General features: G+C 39.1%; 1 protein-coding gene across 4 annotated transcripts in view; it reads left to right on the top strand.

Moving 5' to 3' along the window:
- Nucleotides 1-27,802, top strand: part of PDE10A (phosphodiesterase 10A) — a 508,454-nt gene that overhangs the window by 395,205 nt on the left and 85,447 nt on the right. For all 4 annotated transcript variants that reach the window (XM_073219874.1, XM_073219872.1, XM_073219871.1 and 1 more), the window contains 3 exons: nucleotides 6,642-6,670; nucleotides 18,742-18,862; nucleotides 19,850-19,899. In XM_073219874.1, the coding sequence (XP_073075975.1) occupies nucleotides 6,642-6,670; nucleotides 18,742-18,862; nucleotides 19,850-19,899 (200 nt within the window). The remainder of the gene's footprint in view (nucleotides 1-6,641; nucleotides 6,671-18,741; nucleotides 18,863-19,849; nucleotides 19,900-27,802) is intronic.

The following is a 27,802-nucleotide window of genomic DNA, read 5'->3' as shown; positions in this document are numbered from 1 at the left end:
TCTGGTGGCCAATGTCTAAACACCTTTGTTTCATGTATTTTGTCTGGTTTTCTAGTTGTTTATGACTGGAAGACAGTTTCCGTAGCAGTTAATCCTTTATGAACAAATGTGAAATATTTTAATACTTCAGCTAATTTTACCCATATCAAAACTTCAGACAAAGGGAAAATGAATTTTGAGTGATTCATTGCTCTAAGCTGCTGTTACTTTTAAATTAAGTAAAAAGTCTTAATACAAAATTATACGTCTTATTTCTTAACTGATGTCAGAAATGTTGAAGACACAGGATTTTGGTAACGAGGAACGCCGATATGCTGAAAATTGTGGACAATTGAATTATTTTTTCAGTTCAAGTATTTTTTGTTTGTATCTCAGGAATATTAGCATTTGCCTGATTTCTTTGTTTTGTTTCTTCGGGTATAGCATTAATAAATAAAACATATGGCCATCATAAATGTATGTATTTCTAGAGAATAAGCTATTCTTTGATGCAAGCCTGCTTCACGCAGGGCTGTCCTCTGCCCCGTGATTTTCCTAAGGCCCCTGTGCTCTCAGCAACCTGAGCAGACTCTGTCCTGAGGGGTTTCCTTTGTTGGCCTGTCAGCTCACCTGAAGCAGAAGGGGAACTACTCACAATCTTTACTTTTCTGCAGACATTGAGGATTTTTTTATGAAGTGAGAGTTTTAAAAAGTTTCACTGTTTTCAGGGTACACAGAAATGCTAAAAGAGCCAGTATTCTAAATGTCCTTTTTACTTACATGGGACATGCTGCAGGGTATGTGGGAGGGACATGAAGCAACTTCAGAGAAATGTAATAAAACCTTTAATTGTTCCTGTGAACAGTTGTAGAGTAGAATTTCAAAGATGTAAACACGAAGTAGTAATTAGGCTATAGCAGATCCAATAGTAACAAAAACACATTGTCAAGAGGAAAAGCTTTTGCAGACAACTAGGAAGTTTTACAGTACATTTTCTAACCTATTATTGTTATTATTATTGATTGCCTTAGTAAATTTTAAACCTTGTCCTGAGGTTTAGTGTTTATGATCTATTTAGTGCCACGATCTTCTACTATTTTCAGTTTCAATTAAGAATTCTACTGATACACTAGTGTGTGACGGCCAAATTCCACGGACTCGTGTGTGCTCCCGAGTATCTTGAGAACCTGGAAGTGAACAATATATTCTGGAATTTTTTTTTCATCCTCAGAAAACTCCCAGACCATGTAGACTTTGATGCTAAGCCCTTCTTTGTTTGTCATTTTTATAATTCTGAGAGGTGAGCTTTGGATTTCTTATTTCCCCACATCCTCAACATTGAAGTAACATAATAAAGATTTTTTTTACAGGTACAAAACATTGTAAAAGTTAGAGGAAGTCTCAGTACTTCTTTATTTATGGAAACATCTAAAATGTCTTAGCTGTTTCTAAGTGACCACTTGAAATTTTGAATTTGGGAAGACATTATTGAATATGGAAATTTTCTCTGTTAGGATGATGAGTAATTCCCCAGATGTTAACAGAGTTTACATTTGATCATTTCAGTTTCTTTTACAGGAATGATAGAATTCTTTATATATTTCAAAAGCTCATATAATGTCAATTGAGAAGTCAGGATCAATTTAACAAAATTGTTTTGTGTATTAGCCTGTCTGGGATAGATTTTGCTTAGGTTTCTGATGGTGAAACTTAAAATTATTTACATTTGCTCAGGAGCATCCTATCTATCCAGAAAATGATCACAACATGCAAAGTTCAAAGTCACAGAATCAACACAGTTGTAGGTTACTGAGAGATAACTAAGTTCTGTATTGTAATATATAGAAAAGAAGAAAAACGTATTGTTTGTATCATGATACCTTTCTTGAGCTGTGCTTCTACAGCTTTGATAAGTGAAACCCAGTTTCTGTTAGCTGCAGGACAGAAACTATTTCATCTTACATATACAGTCCTTATCTACCATATGTATCCATAATTCTTATGTATGAAAAGTAAAATAAAAGGAAGATAATTTGTAAATATCATTTTTTTATATATAGAACACTGCAGTTCACACCATACATTTTTAAGCCATCACTTTCATTTATAGAATTGGAAAGCTTCATGGACTAACTCTCACAAGGAATGGTCTCATTCTGTTTATACAGAATTAAGTACAAAGAAGAGACCACATAGTGTGTTATATGCTAGAAAATGTGATCCGACAAGTTATTAAAAAATCATTATAATTCAGGAAAAATTAGCTTTGCCTATTTTCTGATATAGCTTGTGAATATACATGTATGTGTATATATGTGTATGTATATTATATATGCATATACTCTATCTCTTTTTTTCCTGAGAATATCACAAATACAAAGCTCTTTGTACCTTACAATTATTTAGTGATTTATAGTTTATTTCATGTTCCCTCATTAGTAACTGCAAAGACAGTTAATTGACACAAACCAATTAACCTGCTACATCAGTTCTTGGTACGTGACTTGTGTTTTTCCTTAAATGCTTGGCTTTTAATGTTAGAAAGAATGAAAGAAAACAAAACAAAGTGATCTGGGAACTATATTTAAGCGTTAGGCTAAGACACTTTAAACCACTTGGAAAAGTTAATATCTGGTGTCTACCACTCTGTTGTTGTCTGAAGAAAATGCTTTGTATGAAGTAGCATCATCTGTTTTAATCATTCTAGAATCACTTTTTGGAATGCCTTTTTCTTCTTCAGTAATGTAAAAGACATATTAGATGTGCTTTCTTGTTTCCAAGAACTGCTGTGCAGTTAAAAAGCTAAGTCTTTTACATGTATCCAGTTATCAACAGAAGGCAGAGTATAGTTAATGCCGAGTTGAATGGGAACAAAACCGTGTAATTTATTGAGAGCTCACTCTGTTCAGGAACTCTCTGTACATTTTCTCAGGGAACCCTGACAATATCTGAAGTGGCCTCGTCTTATAAATACTTCAAGTTTGGAAAGGTCAGGAAACCCATGTATTGTTTGTAAGTGAAGTTGAGGTTTGAAAACAGATCTGTTCAGTCTCCAAGCCTGTGTTCTTTTTTTCTGTAGTACTGTGCTTTCCTAACAAGAAAGATCTGTATATAAATTCTCAGGGAAGAGATAATAGTGGGCCTGTTATTTCTGAAAGGGCCTCATGGACGGAATACAAACTGGGCTGAGTCTTCAAAGACTTCAGTATTTGGAGAGGAGGAGGGGTCAGCTTTGGCGAGGAACAGCACACACGCTCCTGTCTCTGGGCTTTCCTCAGGCCGCTGCCTCAGCCTGGAATGCCCTTCCCTGGAGCGGCTTTCAGCGCTCACCACCTGGAGGAGACCTGCCTGGCCACCCCTTAATACTGCCCTTGCCTCCACTGCCTTCTGGTCCTTTGTTACCTGCTCTGTGTCCCCCTTGAAGCACTAACCACTTCCAACTTGCTGTGTAACTTAAATGTTTATCATGCTATGGACCGTCTGCCACCTTTACAATAAAGCTTCATGAGAACAAGGGCTTTTTTATTCTCAGATATATTGTAGGCACCTAGCGTGTTTCCAGACTCTTGGTGCTCAGGGAATATTTGTGGTTTGGAGTTATGAAGATTCTGAGTTAAGGAGCAAGCAAAACATGTTTGGGGCTCTAGCAAGCCTGGTGTTGGAGCGGGAAGGGAGTACGGTGTGTTGTGAATTCCAGTTGGAAAAATGGAGAAGAACCAAATTTTGAGGACTTGAATCCTAAGCAAATTTTGAGGACTTGAATCCTAAGCGAAGGAATTTATTTTTTGGTAGGAATGGGAGAGCTTTCTAAAGATCGTATTTTAAATAACAGTGTATTTAATGGTGTAAAAGTAATATCCTAGTAATATTTTGTTAACATTTCTTTCATACTCTTTTGAGTGTTTTAGTTTTATCTGGTAAAATTGGCTTAATCAATAGGAAAAGTAACTTTCACATATTAAGAAGCCCCTAGGCAAGGCAGACTTCAAGGTTAGCTGATTGAATTGCTCAGACATATGTCCGAAATTGAGCTTCTCAATCTCCCTCTCTCTCTCTCTCTCTCTCTCTCTCTCTCTCTCTCTCTCTCGTTCTCCCCTCCCCTCCTCTCCCTCCCTCCCCTCCCCTCTCCTTTCCTCCCCTGCCTCTCTCCTCCCTCCCCTCCCCTCCCTTCCAAATGTTTGTGGATAATTAAGATTGCACAGCTGTGAGAAGACAGATGGCCATCCTCAGGTTAAGCTCCACAGCAGTGGCAGAAGTAGCCAGGCCAGGCCAAGTGAGCCAGTCCACTTCCTGAAAGATGGAGTGTATAAGAAGGTGGCTCGTTTATTCATTTGCAGGGGAAATAAGTATTTCCTGTAATGAGAAGCCAGCCATGCTCCATGTTGGTATACGGGGGGTCCCTGTAGAACCTGCCTGGCCAAGGGAGCTGGGCTGCCCCCAGGCTGGGGGTGCAGGGAGACCATCCCAGCATCGCGAGACTCTCCTCTTCTGCTCACTGTTTCTTCTCTCTGCACTTCTTGGGCCTTTTTTATCCTACACAATGAGCACTGGAAGCAGAGACTTATCCATGGAAGATACAGTGCACATGGCTGTATGTTAAACTTCAAAGAAATGATCAATCAATTTAAAAAATAAGAATTGTTAAAAACATACTCTCTGACCATAGAGTAATAAAGCTGGAAGTTTTCAACACAGTTCCTACTGTAGTTTTAAAGTTAGGTCACATGAAAGTCACAATTTAGAATCTGGAAGGCAGAGTATAGTTTTCAATCTTAACTCAGAGGCATTACGTTACCACCTTCCCTCTCTTTAGTGGATGTCTTCTTTATTAAGTTAATGTAACCTTTTTACTTTTTTTTTTATGTGTGTATATATAACACCAAATGCTTATAGACTTTCAATGCAGTGTTTTAAATGCTGGATTTCAGCTTTGCTGAGTAGCAATATTTAAAAAGGCCAGTTTTGAACCACTTTGATGTGTGTAAAGCAGATGGCAAGCACAATGTCCTGATATAAAGCTACCGTGTCACATTGCTGTAAAGCTCATGAACAAGGAGACATAAATCTTCTGTAATACACTAGTTAATATATGTTAAGCAATAAAAATCACATCACCTGCAATTTCCTGCTTTCCGTTGGTTACTGAGAAGTTCATTATCCTTAGTTCATATGATCTTAACATAGTCTCCTTTGTTCTTCTTTTTTATGTGACTTTTTGCTAATTGCTTTTGCTTATTTCTGTTTGTCCTATAGAAGTGGCTGTTTTCTAGTTTTAAGTGAGGCAGTGATGTGTGTTTTTTCCCCTCTCCAGGGGACACCAGGACACCCCGGTTCAGGGTGCCTCGGATACGGGGTTTGCTTTCCAACTGTGTATTAACCCACCCAAGCTTGGCAATTTTTAAAATGTGCCCAGGAAAAGCCACTTCACAGCCAGGTGTTGAAGCATGAAAGACGTGTGTGTGTGTGTGTGTGTGTGTGTGTGTGTGTGTGTGTGTGAGTGTGAGTGAGTGAGTGAGTGAGTGAGTGAGTGAGTGAGTGATTACCGGGGCAGCTACTGCATTCAGGGACCAGCTGGCAGGCTATACTGGTTAGTATGTGATTTGGGACTGGACTTGGTGTTAGGTGTGCAAATGGGTGGTAAGCAGTACATCAGAGAACAGTTAGAAAAAGAGGAAACAGCAGGACTCAGTGGGTCAGTTAGCAAGTATACTTAGGAGGGAGGATCACAACTTGGAGGACAGTAACTATTTCACATACATGTTGGAGTGACACACACAACTCCTGGGAGCTGGGTATGTGGAGCGTGCGCCCATGGTGGCAGTGGGACAGAGGTTGATCGCTAGAGAAGACACAAAGCAGCAGCAGCGCTACATTAAAGGCTGCCTCAGTGAGGGGCCCGGGGAGGCCCGGCTCCAGGCCCCCTTCCTCTGTAAGGGCCACACAGATGCCCTGCCGCTGGGTCAGAGCAGTGACCTCGGCTTGGGATCCCAGAGCCAGTGGACGTGAAGTGGAATCTTGGCCATTTGGTTCCTTTACCCCATGGGTCACACAGGCACATTCTTGCTGTGTAGCCAGCCCCACAGGGAGAGCCTTCTGCGGGTCTGGCCTAGGCCAGGGCCATCCTTTGGTCTCCTGTTACCAGTAACCAATTCTGAGGAGCTGTACACACGGCCCCCAACTCTGGGACCCGTGGAACACAGCAGCGCTATTGGTATGTGTGTTTCGAGCCTTGAGCAGCCTGCCATACAGGCACGTGTCCTATCTCCACAGGCAGGAGATGCACAGGTGATGGTGGCCATTTATCAGATTTGTGTGGGTTGGGGCATTTGAACACTGCCCGTGTCCCTAGCCCCCTTCTAGGTGTGTGTGCATGAATAAGCACGGTCCTGCGGTTGCAGACACTCCATTTCAGGGCCCCTGAAAAGGTAATCTTGAAAATGACTAGTAACTCATTATGGTATTTCATCTCCCCTTCAAAATTAATATGTATGCCTTACTATAAATTTATTATGTTTAACTTCTACTTTAAAACCAGATTTTTAAAACCAAATTCTTTGCTTTTCTTAGAGGAAGCTTTGCAGACGAGCTCTCTAGTTTATTGAGAGTGAATGACATGTTCTCAGAGTTTCTAATTGTGTTTCCCCTTCTGTTTCCATCGCCAGATGAATCGGCTCCCAAGGAAGTCAGCAGGGTAAGTGATGTGAACAAAACTTCTACTACCATGGGATAGAATATCAAGCTGTTTGTATGTATGCTTTCTCGGCACTCTAACATATTCATGCATTAGAATAATAATGACTGGAGCTGAGTGCCCTCCTAAGCATCGCTCACGCGTACGGCATGGAGGCAGGAGGGAGAGGTGGCGAGTGGGGTCCTCAGACCTGAGTACGGCGGACAGACGCACAGTGTTCGGCCTGTGCGTGCCTGGGGGGTTTTGGGAATTGGTTGCCAACATTAGAAGTAGAGAAACTGGATGTGAAGGTTGGATGTCTGGCTTTTATTGAAAACGTAAGGGTAGGCAGCACCCACACAGCTTTTCCACAGAGCCCACTCCACCAGGGAGCTGGAGCTTCGCCAGGCCCTGGCTGTCAGGTTCGCCCAGCGTGTTACCTGGCCCACCCTGCCTTGGAGGTCACGCACCTTCTTTTTGGGAAAAAAAAAGGTGACTACTTATGTGTCAAAGGCGTGACACTCCTCAGTACTTTAAGAAATATTAGACGTACTGTTTCCATGTCCCAGAGAAGTACTTCGTGTTAACTTTAAGAGACTTAGCGAACTTGGAAGCGAATGGGAGATGAGTGCTGAGAGCACCCAGCATACTCTGTTTAATACCACGCAACTCTGATTGATTACATGTGAAAGACACCTTAATTATTTATCTTTTGTGCAAATAAAGGTCTTAAATGTGGATTAAATAATGAAAATAATCAGTTTGAATTGCATCCGATGCAACTTTACGTGAGAGATCACTCTATCAGAAGATTTAAGCTGAAGTATTGTTAATAGGATCACATATACCGATATATTCCTTTATTTTTCATCACCTGAGGAAAGGCGTCTCTAAAATGACCAGGGCCATTGCTGGAGACTGGGCAGAATTCTGTGTCCATGGGAGTATAACGGACTCTCAAGATCTCTGTGGAGCTCAGGGTTTTCCTAGGGGCCTCACTGCTTACTGACAGAGCTTACAGTAAGGAAGTCCAGGTCTGGGTGCTTCAGCGAACACCAGCCTGGAATTTTTGCAGCTGCTGGGACAGTAGAATGAAACCACGAAGTGCTATGTGTGGCCCCAAAGGGGATTCTGGCGAGTGAACCTGGGCAGAGGAGCTACGCCCCGAGGCTCACCAGCGAAACTGCTGTCCCCGATCTCACGTAGACCCTGCATTTCATAAATTGGAGGCCAGAAGAAAACTATGATTCAATTGAGTCTCTCTCTTTTTTTTTTTGACCCAGACTAATTTCATTTTATAGAGAATGCCTACCCTCAGTTTAACCTTTACAATCCTGAAGAAGTTTTAGAGTTTTTTGTTATTTTTGAGGGAGGTGGGTAGAAGGATATCCCAAAGAGGTTGTTTTGACCGGTCTGTGTGTTTTCCTAGCATGCTGTTCTGTTGACAACAAAGATTAGAATTGTACTCCTGAGATGTCACTGCACTGATCCTGTTTGCCTGTTTGCTGGAACACCAGTGTCCCCAAATGTGACGATTATTTATTTTTACCCAAGTGTTACAATTGATTTCGCTATGGCATCCCACTCCTTCAAATATAAACTGGGTTACATTTGGGGGAAAGAACTGCTTAGACAGAGAGTAGACTTTTTTATTGGCTCCATTTCTGGATATTGTAGCTGTACACAGCGTTGCCACCAGGCATCTTGGAGTCAGATAATGATGTCACCACCTACTTCTTACTACGCCAGCGCCAGGCCAGGTCCATTGCTCCCAGTGAGGAGAGAAGAGACACCGTGTGTTCAGACAATACCACATGCTGTCTTTAAGGCCATCAGAAGTGAGGCGAAAACTGTACATAGTGATTCTTCTTTGCTGTTATTTTATAAGGTTCTCTCATTTTGGATTTGGTGAAGGTGAATCTCTAGTTGAGAAATACTAATATATGAGCTGATAACCTAGAAGAGTGTCAGCTGCTAAGATCTTCTAAAGTTTTTCTTCCAAATGTATCCATTCTGTGTCTTGATCAATACTTATTTGACTGATACTCAGAATTTGCTTTATATAACAGTATACCCTTTTTTAGATTAAAGTTAAGATTTACAAATAACCTAGTGTGAGCTTTCGGTGGGTGGTGACTGACCACAAGGCTTCTGTTCAGGAACACCCATTGTCATAAAGCCTGCTCTTCGCTGAGGCCGCGGGCAGTTTGCACGTTCATAAGCCACTCGCTCACCTAGACCCAAACCACCTCTCCTTCACTGTCATCTGTGGGTATGGCTTTGACTTTTGTAGCCGTCCACCCTCCTCCATATTCAGGCTCTTTGAGCAGAGGGGTTGTGGTCTGTGTTTCCCAGTGAAACATTCTTCTAAAAACACTTTTGTCCCCCATCTGCCTCCTCAGGATTGGGGTCACATTCTCTGTAAAGTATAGGTTATTAGCATATTGTTAGAAGGTGGTGGCTGTGCTGTGACATTACAGAGCAGTGGTGGTTTGACCTTGGTAAGGTGAGGTGCGGCACACACCCCTTGAAGTTGTGTTTCTATTTTACGGGAGAACAGCTTTTTAAAGAACTAGGACATTTCTGCTTATTCATTCTGAGTAAAGTAAGATTTGGGTTTTTTTACACGAAGTGAACTCGTACCTGTAAGTTTTCATCCTCCTCCTCCCCTCTGTCTTCCTTCCTTTCTCCTCTCATCCCTCCCTCCCCCTCTGTCTTTCTCCTCATCTGCCATTCAATTGACAAATACTTGCTGAGTGTTTATGTGCTAGGCATTGTTCTGGGTGCTGGGGACGGACTCACAGGTGGCAAGATAGTGTTTTGGTTCTCACAGTGTGGAAGAGGGTGGTGGTGACAGTTGACATTTTAATCTAAATCTATGCATATAAGGTGTTGATAAGTACTCTCATAAATACATGGAAGAATAAAGTGAAATAAGGTGGTAGAGAGTGATGGTATGTTGGAAGTGGCTTTTTACTCAATAAGCTGACATTTGAGCAGGACTTGAAGGGAGTAAGAGAATCATCCAGAAGGAAGAGACAGCAGCTGCCAAGGCCCCAAGGGAGACCCATGGCAGGAGCAGAGTGTGCACTGGGGTGGTGGGATGTGGAGGTGAGTTTTTTTTTAAGGACTTTGGGGGTGTTTAAGGCCTCCTGGTCCACTGCACAGGCTTTGCACTGGATCCCAAGAGCAACTGGAAGCTGTTCTGGGAACAGCTGGAGAACACTGAGTGGAAAAGTGTCATGCTTTAGCTTAAATGTCAGACAGATTGCTCTAGCTGCCGAACTGAGAGTGCACACAGGGAGGAAAGGTGCAGATGGGGACCCCAGGTAGAGCCTAGGGGTGTAGGCAGGGGGAGGGGGAGGTGTGATCAGAGGCTGGCCGTGTTAGGGAGGCAGAACTCATGGACTGTGCCCAGGGGTTGCATGTGGTGTTGAGAAGAGAGAAATCAGTCACGACTCCCAGCCTTTTTTGGTCTGAGCACCTGGTAGAATAAAATTTCTCTTTGCTGGCATGGGGAAGACAACAGGAGGAATGGGTTGAATGAGGTTGAGAAAAAGCAGTAAGTTATTTTTGAACATGTTAAATTTGAGTTATTAGACATCAAGTTGGAGATACCTGAAAGCAAGTGTATATACTGTCGGGCCAGGAGGAAAGTTCGTAGCTAGACATGTTGGGGGTCTGCAGTATGTAGATCGTATTTAACATCATGAAACTAAATGACATGACTTAGGGAATTTGTCTGTGGGGGAAAAAGATCTGAGAATAAACTCTGGACACTACAGTTGTTTAGTGGTGAAGACAATGTGGAAAAACCAGCAGAGGAGCTTAAGAAGGAAAGGTCAGTGAAGGGGAAGGAAGACCAAGAAAACGTCTTCATCAACAGATTTTGTTCCATAACTTTAACTTTTTGACTACACATTTATTGAACTTCATTTTATCTTGTTTTGACCCATTCCAACCTTTTGAGGTGAGTCTCAATCTTACTTCTGTCATCTAATGTATTACCTATTTCTCTGTTTTGAAGCCATGAATTTGAGTAATTTTTCCAAATTATTTTCCTTTGCCCTTTTTTCAACAATTTATTAAAACACTAATAGGACAATGCTTCATGTGGAAATTTCATCTGTAAGAATAATGTAAGGTACCATATCCAGTGCCATGTTAGAATCGCATGTCCGGTCCAGTCTGGTATGTCTTTCTAAACAGACATCAACACTGAAGCATCCCTTTAGCAGTTGAGCTGCTGTCTTCCAGGCTTGTCAAGAAGAAACCTGACAAATTCCTGCCTCACATTTACGTTTAGTGTGGGACAAAGTCAGTACGCACAGTAAATATGTCATTTATCCTGGGTACTCTTGACAATACTGTTTCCCAAGACATTTATCCTGGGTACGTGAGGCAATACCAATACCTGTGTATTTTTGGTAGGTTTTTCTTCTTTTTTAAATGTTGCTCTCTTTGTTGAGAGGTCATTTGTTGATTTCTTCTTTTTATGTTTTTTAATCCTTGGATAATGTTAGGTTTGGTATTTGTAGGTAGTTTCCATACCTGTGCTTCCTGCGATGGAGCTGTTATTCCGGTTCTCCTGTTAGGTGCTGTTGTTGAGGGCAGCTGGGGAGGTTCAGCTGCACCGTCCAGTCTGAGAAGCAGCGAGGGCAGAAGAGCCGTGACACTCCCACAGGGGAACTTTATCTCTGTGATTTTTTTCCTTGGTTGATAGAAACCAATTTCTGTACTGGAATCCAGATTTCATGATACTGTTTTCATTTTAACCTGGCCTGGTAAACAGTGTGAATCCCTTCTATTTAGTGACTTGGTGCGCTCGGGTAAAGGAATGCTCGATTCTGTTAGTCCTGTATTTCTGTTCAGTGTGTTTCCAATGCAGGGCCCTCTTGCATAAATAGCGGGAACTCACATGCAGCGCTCGCCATATGAAATTGGGATCTGATGTCATTAATTTCTCTGGAATGTTTTTCATTAACTTCACGCAACAGTGCCGTTTCTTGGGGAGGGAGTTTTAAGTAAGCCCTCGGTGACTCTTCTCAGTTTGGTGTCTTTGGTGTGATGTCCAGCAGAGTTGCCTTGAAATTCACGGTATTAGCAGCCATAGTTACATGTTTTCTCTTTGCTTTTATTTTTCTTTAGTTATAGAATAAAGTGAGGGGGAAAGGTCATAGAATGCCAACTCTTAAAAAATCATTTTTCCTGAGATAGCTAGTCTTTTGCCCACATTTATTAAATATCTATTACTGCATTTATGAAGAAATTTCTGAATTACCTGCTTAATACTCAAGAACATACACGGTACAGATGAATTTTACATTACTGAATAAGCAATTCTAGTACAGAAAGCTGTATGATCAGTAGGATAGGAAGGTTTCAGGTAGGGAAAACGTTAAGCAGTCGTTCCTCTCAGAGGAGTTGGAGAACAGAGGGGGTTTGAGGGTACCAGGCAGTGATTTCCGGGGCAGAGCAGAAGGCTTTGGTCAGCAGGCAGGGAGGAGTGCACAGGAGGCTCAGACCGGCAGGTAGGGAGCAGATGGGTGAGACAGTCCATTTGCAGGCTGATTTTCCTAAGATGAGATGCCATCACTAAAAAGAGTAGCCTGCCAGTATTTATAAATCTGCACCTGCGCTCATGCACTCGCGCACTCTCTCTCTTGCTTTGTTTTGTTTTTCTATTTCTCCATCTGGATGTCAGAGATTTATTTAAACTTTTTCTTAATAAAGTCTAGTTTTATGTGATTGAAGTTATACTGCTTTGTGATAGTAAAAAATATAGGTCGTAAGATATGTGGCTGAATAACTAAGTCATAGACACTGGCAGCAGCTTTAGGATCTCACCCAGTCTAACAGGAAGTGGAGTAAGATGGATTACTTTACTTCTAAGTGTGTTTACTCCCTATTCAAACTGAGAGCAGTGCTCAGTTTTACATTGAAAGGGAAAAGTTTATGTAAAGTTGAGCATGTGCTGTTCTTTGAGGAATATTTTGGTAATTTCACACAGGGAATTGTCTCCCTGCTATTGAAATCCCTCATATTTATGTTTATTATCTTTCGTCTTTCTGCTTTGCAACTAAAATTTTTTTGCTCAACATTTTTCATAGAAAGTGTTGGACCTTAACAGGTAGGATGGTTAGGATTTCCTTTATTGGCATCTGCCCTTATGATGCTATGGAAAATCTAGGGATAGACAATTCAAACTCATCTTTTCTCAGAAAGAGTGAAATCTATAAAAAATATTCCCCCAAACAAGAGATTAGCAAATAAGCTGCATCCTGTGACTGGAAGTAAAACTTGAGCACCATCTGAGTTGATGTTACCATAACTATGTTCCATGACTATTAGTCTGAGTCTCTGAGTGAGAATTCAGAATTTCTAGAGTTTCTACGTGAATCTGTTTTGAGAAATAGCATAGCATTATTACCTTAAATGAATGAATGACTTGGAAATTGAGTACCTGACCTTTGTGAAAGTCATTATACCAAGGCCAGATAATTATTATGCAGGTATGCAATTTCTCTGTGAGTGGAGTTTTCTTAGAGAAGATTGAACTGATGTCAGAGAAATATTGCCAGTACCTGGTTCTGAACATCTCTACCTCTGCAGTGGTCATTGATGTTATTTGCTCCTGTTAACTGTGAGCTTCGTTTGCTGATCTGGAATACACTTTGCCTTTGCTTGGTAATACAGGTTTGATGAGACTTCTTTATGTGGCAGGTTTTCTAGGTTTTTCGTCCTCATTGCATCATCAGCTTGAACCTTGTCCTCATTGCTGTTAAATTGCAACTGCTTCTGTATTTATGAGAAGATGGAGGCTATCAACTCTGAGCCCCTTTGGGTTTGTTAGTCTGTCTGCAACTTTAGCATCAAAATGCGTGTACAGCAATATTAATTGTAACCTATTGAATAAAATGAGAATATGTGAGTCCATTCTCATATAAATGAAGGAATGAGGAAAATGGAAAGCTCTTCTTCCCAGTAGAACACGAAGTAAGAAATACAGGAACAGTGGTGGTGGTCTAGCTGCATCACTTTATTGTGCTGTTGTTAGAAATCCAAAATCTGATTCTAATCTTGTGAAACCATCAGACAGATCCAGGTTGGCCTGTATTCTTCAAAACATTATGTTCAAGAAACACAAGGAAAAGCTGTGGAATTGTCCCACATGGAGGTGTACCAAAGAGATACAATAACTAAATATCATATATGATCTAGGATTTGAACCTGTCTCAGTGGGAGGTAAAAGTATAAAGGACATTATTGGGACAATGAATGAAATTTGAATGTAGATTTTTTTTTGGTATCATTAATATACAATTACATAAGCAACACTGTGGTTACTAGATTCCCCCCATTATCAAGTCCCCACCACAAACCCCATTACAGTCACTGTCCATCAGTGTAGATGGACTATAGAATCACTACTTGTCTCCTCTGTGCTGTACTGCCTTCCCCATGCCTCCCCGCTACATTATGTGTGCTAATCTTAATGCTCCTTATTCCCCTTTTCCCTCCCTTCTCTTTGGTAACTGTTAGTCTGTTCTTGGGTTCTGTGAGTCTGCTGCTGTTTTGCTCCTTCAGATTTTGCTTTGTTCTTATACTCCATGGATGAGTGAAATCATTTGGTATTTGTCTTTCTCCACCTGACTTATTTCACTGAGCATAATACCCTTTAGTTCCATCCATGTTGTTGCAAATGGTAGGATTTGTTTTCTTCTTATGGCTGAATAATATTCCACTGTGTATATGTACTACATCTTCTTTATCCATTCATCTACTGATGGACACTTAGGTCCATTTCTTGGCTATTGTAAATAGTGCTGCGATAAACATAGGGGTGTGTATGTCTTTTTGAGACTGGGAAACTGCATTCTTTGGGTAAAGTCCTAGGAGTGGAATTCCTGGGTCAAATGGTATTTCTATTTTGAGCTTTTTGAGGAACCTCCATACTGCTTTCCACAATGGTTGAACTATTTTACATTCCCACCAGTAGTGTAGGAGGGTTCCCCTTTCTCCGCATCCTCACCAGCATTTGTTGTTTCTGTTCTTTTCTATGTTGGCCATCCTAACTGGCGTGAGGTGATATCTCATTGTGGTTTTAATTTACATTTCCCTGATAATTAGCAATGTAGAGCATCTTTTCATGTGCCTGTTGGCCATCAGAATTTCTTCTTTGGAGAAGTGTCTGTTCATATCCTCCACCCATTTGTTAATAGGGTTATTTGCTTTTTGGGTGTTGAGGCATATGAGTTCTTTATATATTTTGGATGTTAACCCTTTGTCAGATATGTCATTTACAAATATATTCTCCCATATTGTAGGATGCCTTTTTGTTCTGCTGATGGTGTCATTTGCTATTCAGAAGCTTTTAAGCATGATGTAGTCCCATTTGTTCATTTCTTATTTTGTTTACCTTGCCCGAGGAGATTCATTCAGGAAAAAGTTGCTCATGTTTATATTCAAGAGATTTTTGCCTATGTTTTCTTCTAAGAGTTTTATTATTTCATGACTTACATTCAGGTCTTTGTTCCATTTTGAGTTTACTTTTGTGTATGGGGTTAGACAATAATCCAGTTTCATTCTCTTGCATGTAGCTGTCCAGTTTTGCCAGCACCATCTGTTGAAGAGGCTGTCATTTCCCCATTGAATATCCATGGCTCCATTATCATATATGAATTGACCATATATGCTTGGGTGTATATCTAGGCTCTCTAGTCTGTTCCATTGGCCTGTGGGTCTGTTCTCGTGCTAGTACCAAATTGAATGTAGATTTTTAATTAGCTAATGTTGTTACAGCAATATTATATTTTCTGGTCATGATAACTATATTGTAACCATGTAAGAGTATATCCTTTTTCCTTGGAAATACACACCAAAGGTTTAGGAGAAAGAAGTATACCAACTTGTTCTCAGATAATCAGGAAAAATTATTTATTTATTACTATTACATTTGTGTTTGTGTCTCTGTGTGTGTTTAGATAGTAAAGCAGATAAATGATGGATATATCGAAAAATAAAAATAGATGAAAAATAAGTAGAATACAATAGGTAAAAAATGGATAATAGAATGAAAGGAAGAAAGAAAAAAGAAAAGAAAAGAAGAAAGAATTTATCCAGAAAATGGTAGAGCAAATAAGACAAAATATAAACAACTGATGGTATATAGGAGTGTCTTGTACTATTCTTGTCATTTTCTGTAAGTTTGAAATTATAAAAAATGAAAAGTTGTAAAAAAAGATAAAAGATAGAAAATCTAAAGAATGATAAGATTTTATCCAAATATTGGGGTTTATATGAAAAGCTAAAAGCTGTTTTGCATGCTGTTAAGTCTTTATCCAACTGAACCCCCATCTCATCATGTGTTCTGGTGTGTTGTCATAGCCCTTCCAGTGATGCCTCATAGACTTTTGAAGGCTCAGCACCAACAGGGAGCACAGACTTGGCCTTGTCCAAGCTCCCATTTCATTCTTGAATTGCTTCTAAACCCTCCTGGTGAAGTGGCTTTCCAATGCATGTGTACATACCTGACTCACTTTAGCAGGTCTGGAACGTTTGTTCTCCTGGTTAGACCCACTCCCATGTGGATGGCCACTGCTCCATTCAGTACCATTGTATCTTATAAAATATTATTTCTCTCTGGGTGATAGAGTAACTGTTTCCTGGTTCCCAAACTGTGATCCAAATGGTCTTGGGCATCATAGCAAACTCACATGGGGATTCAGCATATATGGGAAACACAACAGCTGTTGGACAGAGCTTGACAGAGTCCACAGTTTCAGTGTCAGACACTCCAGTCCTTTCAATGAAGTCACATCTGCAAATCCACGTTTTTGGTGGCTGTGCTAGTGAAGAGCAAGTACTGCATGAAAGTGAGTGTGGAACAGAAAATGAGGGCAGCAGTGTCCAGTCCGACTGTGGAGTTTGAGATGTGCATTGCCTCATTCTCCTCAAGCATTCTAGCTCATCTTGAGTTATGAATGTTACAGTGTTACACAGTTTATATACTTTTATAAGGGTTTTTATATAATAAAAGCAGTGGAAGGACTTTGGAAAGTTAAAAATGCTGGACAAATACAAGTTCTTAACTTCATTAATACACTATTGTGATTTTCTATTAGTCATGCTGTAGAATTAAAAGTTTTCTTCATCAGTTGTCTCCGTAAGAGCTTCTTAGAAGTACGTGGTTCAGCGTTCATCTCCATTTGTTCCCTCCACCTTTCCTATAATAACAATAATCTTGAGTAGCAAAATGGCCATAGGCCAACAACCAAATAATAATTATGGTTGTTATTTCACATTTATATGTGTTTTGTTTTACAGGAAATAATGGTTTGAATGATCCACTATGTACATAGGCCTTCAAAATTTGAGACTAAATAATACATTAATGTAGAATATGACCATCGTAAAACATTTTGCTCTTGTGATATTTATGCTGTTGTCATTGGTAATCAAAAGAAATGGTACTAACCCTTTGATTAGTAAACGATTAGAATTTGAAGCTGAACAACAGAAAAAATTACAATCCTGGGTCTTAGATTATTTTAGATAGTCATTGTTAGAAGGTATTTTAAAGACTGCATTTCAATCTTTTTGTTATACAAATGAGAAAATTAAAGCCCAGAAACGTGAAAGGAAACCACATGATAAACTGTCCACATCCTGGAATGTCTTCATTTCTCACCTGTGTGTGATAATCCATTTCCTGTCCAAAAGAGATGGTCAACACCTGGTCACTAGCCTCAGCACTATACACGTCTCCTTAAGGGCCCTATTCTCAGAATCCTAGCCAGAGGAAGAAATCAATCTGTAAATCATTTTTATAGGGTCTCCTCTACTGAGTGACTAAACACCCACCTTGAAGCCAGCTGAAGTGCCCCTCTGTACAGGAAAAGGAAGTGCTTAAAGAATGTGTCCCATTCATGAGCAAGAACCATCTCAGGATAGCTGTGTAGACATGGTGGCTTTAGTGTGACTGGATCTAGGCTCTTTCTGCGTAGCTCCTATGGCCTTTCATCATACTATGTAATTTATTTATTCTCTTCTAACTAGAATGTAAGCTCCTTGAAGAGTAGAATTGTATTTTGTTCATTCTGTAGCATCTCTTGTTTCTAGAAGAGGGTCTACACAAAACAGGTTGTCAGAGTTGCCAGTACATATTTGTGGAATGATTGATTGGTTCATCCATTCCTTCATTTATTTATTCACATTCATTCATTCCACAGATATTTGTTGAGAACTGTGCTCAAGAATATTAGCAAGTAACAGACCTTTAGGAGTAAAAGATGTTTGAGTGGTCAAGAAAGAGAAAGGTGGCTTGAAACTGTGTCTGAAGCAGATGATAACCCCGTTTGTAGAGTGTGGGAGGCCATCCTGTTGGGGGTCTGTCTGTTGTTCTAAGTGCAGCAGGAAGCCTCCAGAGTGTTTGTAAGCCAGGGAGTGTTAGAATTTCATTTTAAGGTTTACCATGGCTGTTTGGGGAGCAGGATGAAAAAGGCAAGCTTGGTAGCAGGGAAGCTTGTTAGAAGACTCCTTTTCTGTCCTTTCAAAGAAGACACAGTAGTAGCTTGTGCTGGTGTCCCCGCTCTTGTGATGAAGCCCAGCGCCGCAGACTCACTGGCGACTCCCATGCAAGCCTCTTGCTTCTGTCCCAACAGCGGACCCGAGATCCTGCTGGGGTGGGGGCCACAGCCTGCAGAAGAGTGGAGAGTAATGGGCAGAATGTGTGCCACCCGGTGCAGCACATGTTGGTGAACTTCTCCGGCTTCTCACCGTGTTTCATTCAGTTAGCCAGCTTTTGTACAACTTTTATTCATCAAGTTGCCTGATGCATTATATATAAAATGTACAAAGTTGTAATGTTTGATATTTTAATATAAATAAGTATGCATGGACTCTATAAATAATTCTAAATAAGTCATAGCAACTCTAAGTTTCAATCCATTCTTATAGATTATAATATTCAAATGATCTGTAAAGGCATAATGAATGCTAATATATAGCATCATGTATATTAATAGTGTGTTTTATAAATAAGGAATTTTTATTTGATTACATTTAATTGTGCTCCTTTTTTTGATTCAAAGTACCAGGATACGAATATGCAGGGAGTGGTGTATGAGCTGAACAGCTACATAGAGCAGCGTTTGGACACAGGAGGCGATAACCAGCTGCTCCTCTATGAACTGAGTAGCATCATTAAAATAGGTAAGAAGCATTTTGTATTCCTCTTAGAGAAACAACCAAGGATTCCTTTGTTCCATTGCAAAAAGTGTCAAAAATAATATACTTAGTAAGAGGCAAATGCAAGTAATTTATTTACTTCTATCCTTGGGTTAAGTTTGGAGTGAAAATATTTTATGAAAATACCAGAATGAGTCAAACCTAAAAATTCAGGGGTTCTCTAATCCCCCAATATATATATGATATATAAATGGATTCTGTCTTCTAATTATAACTTAAGTTTTCTTTGGAAAGAATAGTTTTATTGAATTAAATCACATCTTTCTGAAGAAAATTATTAATTTGAAGGGAAGACAAAACATGTTAAACTTAGTTGGGGTGATGACAACTTCATATACTAGTATCACCATTTTGCTGAAGAGGACGCTGTGGTGAGGACAGGCCGATCCCTCCCCCACGGCCACACAGGTAAGGGAGTCAAGTCGGACTCCACACTCAGGCGATGCCCCCAAGCCTTACTTGTTGCTGCTACAGTTTGCCTTCTGATGGCCCTGCAGCAGTTTTAGAAAAGCTAAATTGTATTCTGTTCAGTGATGGCATGTGAATGTAGACATCATACATCATCCTTTTTGGTTGATGCTGATATTGGTTATTCAGTGTTCTGAATGTCACTTCTGGTATTTTTTAATACTTTGAAAATATAATTCTCAAATTTTAAAAATATTTTTCAGTAATTCTGATATTTAAAGTTTGACAAATATATAGTGCATTGACTGCTATATGCATGTGAGGATGTCACATCTTAAAATTTACAATAGCTGATGGAAAGCAAATAAAAATGCTCTAATTATGTAGTTGAGTAAAGCCATGTTATTTTGTTCAGTTTACTGCATGACCATTAATGAAGAAATCCATTTAAAAGACTTATATCTGAGGTTGCACCTTAAAGAATTCATGTGTGTTATGTTCTTCCATTGAGATTAGTTTCTTCCTTTTTTATTACCTTGGCAGCCACAAAAGCTGATGGATTTGCACTGTATTTCCTTGGAGAGTGTAATAATGTAAGTATCTAAATTTAGCTTTTGGTGCTCTAGATAAGAAAATGTCATAATTCTTTTTAAAAAGATAAGTTATGTTCCAAACAACTTAACAGACATATCATCATTAGGTACTTTAAAGTCACTTTGTATTTTTTTTCTACATATGATTATTACCTGTGGAGAATTTTATCAATAAGGCAACATTCAGGCATAAGATCTTATAACTTATTTATTGTTTTGATTTTGGATGGTGATACCCTGTCTTGCAAATGACATTTTTAGACTTAACTGTTTTGTACAGAAGTTATTTCAGGACTTGAGCTGGGTGTCATAGATAGTCATGCCCTTTTTACACACAATCGGCAGTAGAATAAAACAAAAACAAAAGTTGGACCTTTTTTTGTGAACTTTTGGGTTTTTGAGAAGACTGTAAAAGTGCTGGGTTGGAGTTGCTAAGCGTGGATCCCTGAGCTGCGGTGGCCATGGCCCAGTCTGTGTTGGGTAGAGGGCCTCCCACATGTGCCTCCCCCAGTCTCAGTGGAACAGGCTGCACCCTGTGTTTCTGGTCTCATTGAAAGCTCAGCCCACTCTCTAATGCAGCATGTGTAAGGCACTTTCAAAAGTATGTCAAGATGGTCTGTTTCTGGCATTTGACTTTTGTGATGATCTTAAAAACACATATGTATCATTTTTTAGAATAATATTCTGAGCAAATAATATGTGTATTACAGCTAAAATACGTAAAACTCACTTATACTGTGACTTACACATTTATTTGGCAAACATACTGTGTATTTCTTAAATGTTAGACATTGTTATTTGAGATTTGGGATGTATTTTTGCAATGTGATACTTGCATTGGTGAGTAATCAAAATGTGTGCTACTTATATAAGATGTTAATAGGAACAGAGACACAAGTATTCTGAGATTTTTAATAGCACTTGTAAGTAGTACAGTACTGCAAATCATGAAAAGTCATTGCACAAAAAATATTTATTGGCTGGTTTACTGAACTCATAACTGATCCTCTGTGTCTCCACAGCCCTTGTTTCCCCTTGCATTGTGTAATAGTTATGTTACGGGATCAAAAGTGCATTAAGGGAAGGACATTTTCATACTTATTTTTGTATTCACTTAGATCTCACCTAGGGCCTTTCATAAAAACAGTCAGACGAGAGTGTTTAACTGAATTATTCAGACATTACTACTACTTCTAAATACCTTAAACTGTATTTCAGACACTGGTAGTATTTTAAAATGGCTAACGTACTGAAATAACAAGTAGCTCTCTTTCCTGTTCATTCTAAAATATTATTGCTAAAATTTTTGGGATTTTTATTAGAAAACTAAGAATTCCTTTTAGAAAATTATTATATAACTTGCAGTTACTTTATAATATACCGATATGTAGTATGTTAATGTGGTATAATCATGCTGGCCCACATGCCATTTGTCCTTCTCTGAGATTTGCTGGCAGTCTGCAGGGGTTGGTCACAGGAATCCTGTTTGTATCACATGACCCTCTCCCTTCAGTCACAGTGATTTGTGACCCAAACTGGGGCCAGTCAGGTTCTCTGCTGAAACCTGGATCTAGGATTCAGCATTTCTCGCTTTTTGCCTGAAAAGAGGTGATGTGAACTCTGACACTGAGAATGAGCCATTATGAGATGGCCCTATTCTGCTAGGTGTGGGGCAAGGGGAGAAACAGTTTGCAGAAGTGGAGAGGCAGGCAACCAGAGGCTGTAGGCCTGCAGAGGGGGGACCGCAAATAGGGCTAAGCTTTCAGAGCTGGGCTTTAGATCCCCAAATCCTGTGTGCTTAGTCATTTGGCCTTATTTTTTGCCTTACGCATTGACCTCATAGAATCAGCTTCCTCAAATAGATGATTTAGCAAAAGCTTTTCTATCTAGAATATCTAAACTGCAGTTCTGTGTATATCAATTCTAATTCTTTCACTTATCATTTACTTTTGGAATTTGAGAGGACATCATACCTCTCAGACTTTAGTGGGCTTCTTATTGTGAACTCCTAACGTCAATCAGTTTACTTCGCACAGTTCTCTCTGGAGCCATTGATTCCTCAGAGCTGAGTCTATCCTGGTCGGCAGTATATCCCTCAGTGCTGCAGGGAGTGGCAGGATACATAATAAAACTAGCTTTTTCTAAACTTTCTAAGTCAGATCCCACTCTGTTATGCTTTCTTGGTATCATATACTTCTTCAGAGAATTGAGCTGGAGCTGTAATTACATATTTTTCTGTGATTTGTGTGATTATTTGGTTGTCTGGCTTTTTCATACTAGAGGAGAAGCTTCATGAAGGCAGAGATCTTGTTTCCCTGGGAGGATAACTTTAAGGGATAATTACAGTGTTTTGTTCACCATATTTTTCCTTTCGTGCATTCCATGTAGGTAGCTAGGCCCTTAATATCTCCTTAACCCAGAGATTCTTGTGGGTGGGAAGAAGACATTGTCAGAAGTCTTCAATTCGCTGAAGCATTTCTTTAGAGGCACTTACATAGTCACCACATTTTTTTGCTCTTCATTTCTTGCATCTCAGGTCTTCTGCTGGGCATCCTTTTTCTTCTATCCTGCAGACTTCCTTAGTAAGAATCTGCTCATGTGAAACTCTCTCAGTTTTTGTCTGTCTGAATATGTCTTTATTTTACCACTTCCTTGAAAAGTATCTTTGCTAGATAGAGAATTTAGGTGGATAAATACTATCTCCCTACATATTAACTAATACAGTTCATTTTGGTTCTTATTCAATTTATCTCAGTTGTTCCTTATAGTATTTTTCATTTGCTGGACATATTTTTAAGCTTTTAATTCTTGAAATATATTAACTATCTCTTTTATTTTATCTTATGTTCTTTCTGAATTTATATTTCTTGGCTTTTGTTTCACCCACCTCTCATAGATACTACTTATTTTGCTCATGCATTTTATTTTATTTTTTTTTTAGTTGTAAATCAAATTCTTTCCTGGGCCTTTTTAAGTGGATATTCTTCTTTCAAATTTTTTTAATCAAATAAAGTTGACATACAATAGTATATCATATTATATAGATGTACAACGTAGTGACTTGATAATTGAATCCATTTCTAGATTCTTGTGATGATAAGTGTAGTTTCCCATCACCATACAAGATAGTACAGTATTATTAGTTATATTCTATATGTTGTACATCCATTCCAATGACTAACTTATTTTGTTAATTCACTCATGCCCCACCCCCTCCCTACAGTAACCAACAGTCTGTTGTCCATATTTGTGGGCCTATTTCTTCTTTGCTTGTTTTATTTAGATTCTACCTGTAAGTGAAATCATATGGTATTTGTCTTTCTCTGCCTGGCTTATTTCACTTAGCATGATACCCTCTAGGTCCATCCATTTCATCACAATGGTAGACTTTTTCTTTTTTATGGCTGAGTAATATTCTATCATGTGTATGTACCACATCTTCTTTATTCTTTCATCTGTTGATGGGTATTTGAGTTGCTTCCATATCTTGGCTATTGTAAATAATGCTTCAGTGAACATGTGTGTGCGTATATCTTTTCAAATTAGTGATTTTGTTTTCTTCAGATAAACTCCCAGAAGTGGAATTCCTGGGTTGTATGGTATTTCTATTTTTAGTATTTTGAGTAACCTCCATATTGTTTTCCACTATGGCTAGACCAATTTACATTCCCACCAACAGTGTTGGAGGGTTTGCTTTTCTCCATATCCTTGCCAGCTCTTGTTATTTCTTGACTTTTGGATAGTGGTCATTCTGACTGGTGTAAGGTGATAACCTTATTGTGGTTTTGATTTGCATTTCTGTGATGATCAGTAATGTTGAACATCTTTCCATGTGTCTATTGGCCATCCATATGTCTTCTTTGGAAAAATGTCTCTTCAGGTCCTCTGCCCACTTTTTAATTAGATTATTTGTTTCTTTGTGTGTTGAGTCATATATTTTGAATATTAGCCCCTTATCAGATACATATTTACAAATTTATTATCCCATATGGTACACACTGTCTTTTTGTTCTGTTGAGGCTTTCTTTTGCTCTACAGATATAGGTCCACTTGTTTATTTTTGCTTTTGTTTTTCCTGCCCATGGGGACATATCTGTAAAGAAATTTCTCATGCTGATGTTCATGATATTCTTGTCTGTTATCTTCTAAGTGTTTTATGGTTTCATGTCTTACATTTAGGTCTTTAATCCATTTTGAGTAAATTCTTATGTATGGCATAAGAAGAGACTAGTCTTGTTTCCTTTGCATGTGGTTGTCTGGTTTTCCCAGTACCATTTATTGAAGAGACTGTCTTTTCCTCATTGCACATTCATGGCTCCTTTGTCATATATTAATTGACCATATATGTATGGGTTTATTTCTGGGCTCTCTATTCTGTTCCATTGATCCCTATGGTTCTCTTCCTGTGCCAGTACCATACTGTTTTAATCACTGTACCTTTGTAATATAGCTTGAAACCAGGGATTGTGGTACGCCCCCAGTTTTTTTCTTTCTCAAGATTGTTTTGATTATTCAGTCTTTTGTGGTACCATATACATTTTAAGATTATTGGCTTTAATTCATTGAAAAATGCTACTGATGTTTTGTTAGGGATTGTATTAAATCTGTAAATTGTTGTGGGCTGGTTGGCCATTTTGACAATATTAATTCTTCCTATAATTAATAGGATAATGTGATAGCTTTCCATTTACGCGTGTGTTCTTCAGTTTCTTTCATCATTGTCTTATAGTTTTCAGAGTACAGGTCTTTCACCTCCTCAGTTAGGTTTATTCCTAGGTATTTTATTCTTCTTGATGCAATTGTAAATACATTTCCTGATTTCTCTTTCTGCTAGTTTATGATTTCTAAATAGCATTAAAGCACTAAAAATTAAACATAAGATTGTGGAATTCATCATGAAAGTATGTACTAGTATAATAGGCCCAGCTCTTAAAAGAAAAAAAAACCCTTATTCTAGGTTAAAAACATTCCACAAATTTCTTCTGTTTTATAAAGGCACAGGTAAACAAAGTGACTTAGGAAGGATTGCAGATAAAAAGGAAATTTTAGATGGAGCAACCCTATTCCAGAAAAATGTAGACTGAAGGGCAGCAAGTGCCATGCCACAAGATCCATAACAAAGTTAAATTCAGGGAGTAAAAAATATTAAATTGGGAAAGGAGGCCACTTGTGGTTTGTGAACTGTTATAGTCTATAGTAAGGTAGAGCTATTTGAAATGTATACAGTAAATATTTGGTGCACTGAAATTTATAAAGCACAACAATCACACCAAAAAAAAATTAGCAGAAAAATAATGATAGTATTTTTAGTTGCTTTTGTTTTTCCTGCCCATGGGGACATATCTGTAAAGAAATTTCTCATGCTGATGTTCATGATATTCTTGTCTGACAGATCAAAAATACAATTTAGAGAATATTGGTAATATCATTGATTAGGTTCATCCAAAAAATGTATATGTTAAACTCAGTATATTACATTAGGATTTGCCAACTTGGGATCCCTTTCTTTTTTGGGTTACACCCCACTTGGGTGCATTTAGCCCCCATTTAAGAATTTAGACCCCTATAATGGCTAAAAACATGAAAATTAAACATAAACAACATGTCAGGTAACTCTTTATACAAACAAAAAAAACAGTTACAGTTAGTGCAATATTCAGAGAATAATGTTTATGAAAATAGATTAAAATACTGTTAAAGCTTTGGGCAGAGTTATTCACAGTGAATTCAGAGTTACTCACATTTATCCAATAGATTGTTTTTTGAGGACCAGCCTTGCTCAGGCAGGTGTAAACCTGGGTGCAGTGGCAAGCCAGAGTGGATCCCCCCTGTGCTCTCCTTGTTGTCATTCCACTCGGGGCAGCCCCACAGGAGGGCATGTGCTGCCGACACTTTCAGACCATGGAAACGGAAGGAAAGCTTCCAGTCAGTAGTTCAGCTTTTGAGAGAATTCTGATTCTGGAGTTGGATTGGGTGAGTTCCGTTTCACCACTTTGTGATTTTGACGGGATTCTTGAACTTTTTAAACCTTAATTTAACCTTCAGTTGTTAAATGTTAAGCATGTTACTCACTCAGCACATCATTTAAAACACCTGCTATGTACCCAAATCTGTGCTAAATTGCTGAGCATAGCCAGATCAATACAGAATCATTCCTGTTACCAAAGGATATACAACCATTAGGGGAAATAAATGAATCCACAATTAATTATAGCAGGTGGTCTTAACTGCCATCAGAGGGGAACTGGGTGTTGGGGATACTGACTTTGAAGAGGTGCAGGGGCACGTTAAAAAGCTTGGAAGAACTCTCATTTAGTAGATAAGAAGGGACAGTAAAGGACTTTTTGGGCAGAAAAAACAATCTGTGTGAAGTCTAGAGCTAGGGAAGGCAGAGGGTTATATTTATGTCCTGACCCACACCAGTGTCTGACACATAACAAATATAAGGCACTCTTGAAATATTTGTTGGATAAAACTAATTTTTCCATGATTAAGATTTTACTTAGTTCAACTTTCAGTGTTTTTAACAGTTTCTCTCTTTCATACTCAGTCACATTCCTCAACTGACATGTAACATACTTTAAATGTTTTAACTATAGGTTTTCCTTTGAAAAACTGTACTTAATGAAGTTTTTAATTCTGTGGATAAAGTGGAGGTTCTGATGGCCAGGATTCTTACCTGGCCTTGGTCAGCTTGCTCACTACACACTGTGGGCTATACATTGCTATTGATTCTATATAAAGAGCTCTGCCCAGTGCTCTGGGCAATATGCTGGCACGGCCCGACAGCTGAAGGGCTGCAGGAAAGCAGGGACTGGAGTGGCAGCAGCGCCAAGGACAGAGACTGAGACGGCTGCAGAGGCCAGAGAGGCCCAGAGAAAGAGACTGGCTTGCTGCATACAGATTTTCTCTGAGTGGACACAACTCTAGTGATTAACCTGCCACCATGGGAATAAAGTTGAGTATAGCCCTTTGTGGATAAAATGAGGGTTCCTGTGGCCAGGATTCTCACCTGGCCCTCATTGACAAGCTTACCACACAAATGTGGGCAATACGTTGTTGTTGGCTATATAGAGCTCTGTCCAGTGCTCTGGGCATCATGGTGACAGGGCCGCAACGCTGCAGGAGAGCAGAGCAGAAGATGGCAATGTGGACAGAGAGGCCCAGGGGCAGAGAAGGGCTTGCTGCATGCAGACTTGCTCTGAGTGAATGGGATTCTAGTTATTGACCTGCCACTGTGGAAATAAAGTTGGGTATGACCCTTTCACTCCAAGAACATTCTACTGTCATTTCTTTGGTCACACTGGAGTTCATAGCTTGTCATATATTGGTTTTAGAAACCAGTTTAGAGCCAGTAGGTCAGAGCAAGTGTGTGACTTACTTAAATTGCACAATGACCTTTTGTCTTTTTGTTTTTAAGAATTATGCAAAGTTACCTGGTTCAAGTTCCAGGTGAATGTGAGACTAGTTGCGTCCGCCCAGCTGCAGAGCTCTGAATTCATTTGCTCTCCAGTGCCATCTAGTGTCTTGTAAGAAAAATAACTTAATGGAAAGCTTAAATATATTTTTTTGCTTAAAACGTATGGATAAAAATTCACTGGTTGTGAATTGAAGCCTTAACATAAAAATGGAATTTAATGAATAATGTAATCCTTTAATTGTATGTGGGAAGAAAGATAGGAACAAGTTTGTTACCAAGTAAAGTACACTTATCTATTTAATGTCAATAAACCAGATTTTCCCATTTCATTAAAATATCCTATTTTTTAAAATAAATTGTGATAGTCTGTTCTATTCATTTTCTACCAAGTATATTTCTCCAGTCCTTATGCCAAAAATCATAAGGCTTGATTTTGAAGATCCCTATTCCCTTTGTAAATTTCCCTAGAGCTTACTTACACCC

Source organism: Manis javanica, chromosome 13 (assembly GCF_040802235.1).
Source record: "Manis javanica isolate MJ-LG chromosome 13, MJ_LKY, whole genome shotgun sequence".
NCBI classification, from domain to species: Eukaryota; Metazoa; Chordata; class Mammalia; order Pholidota; family Manidae; genus Manis; species Manis javanica.
This window is presented reverse-complemented; position numbering and strand designations above follow the sequence as displayed.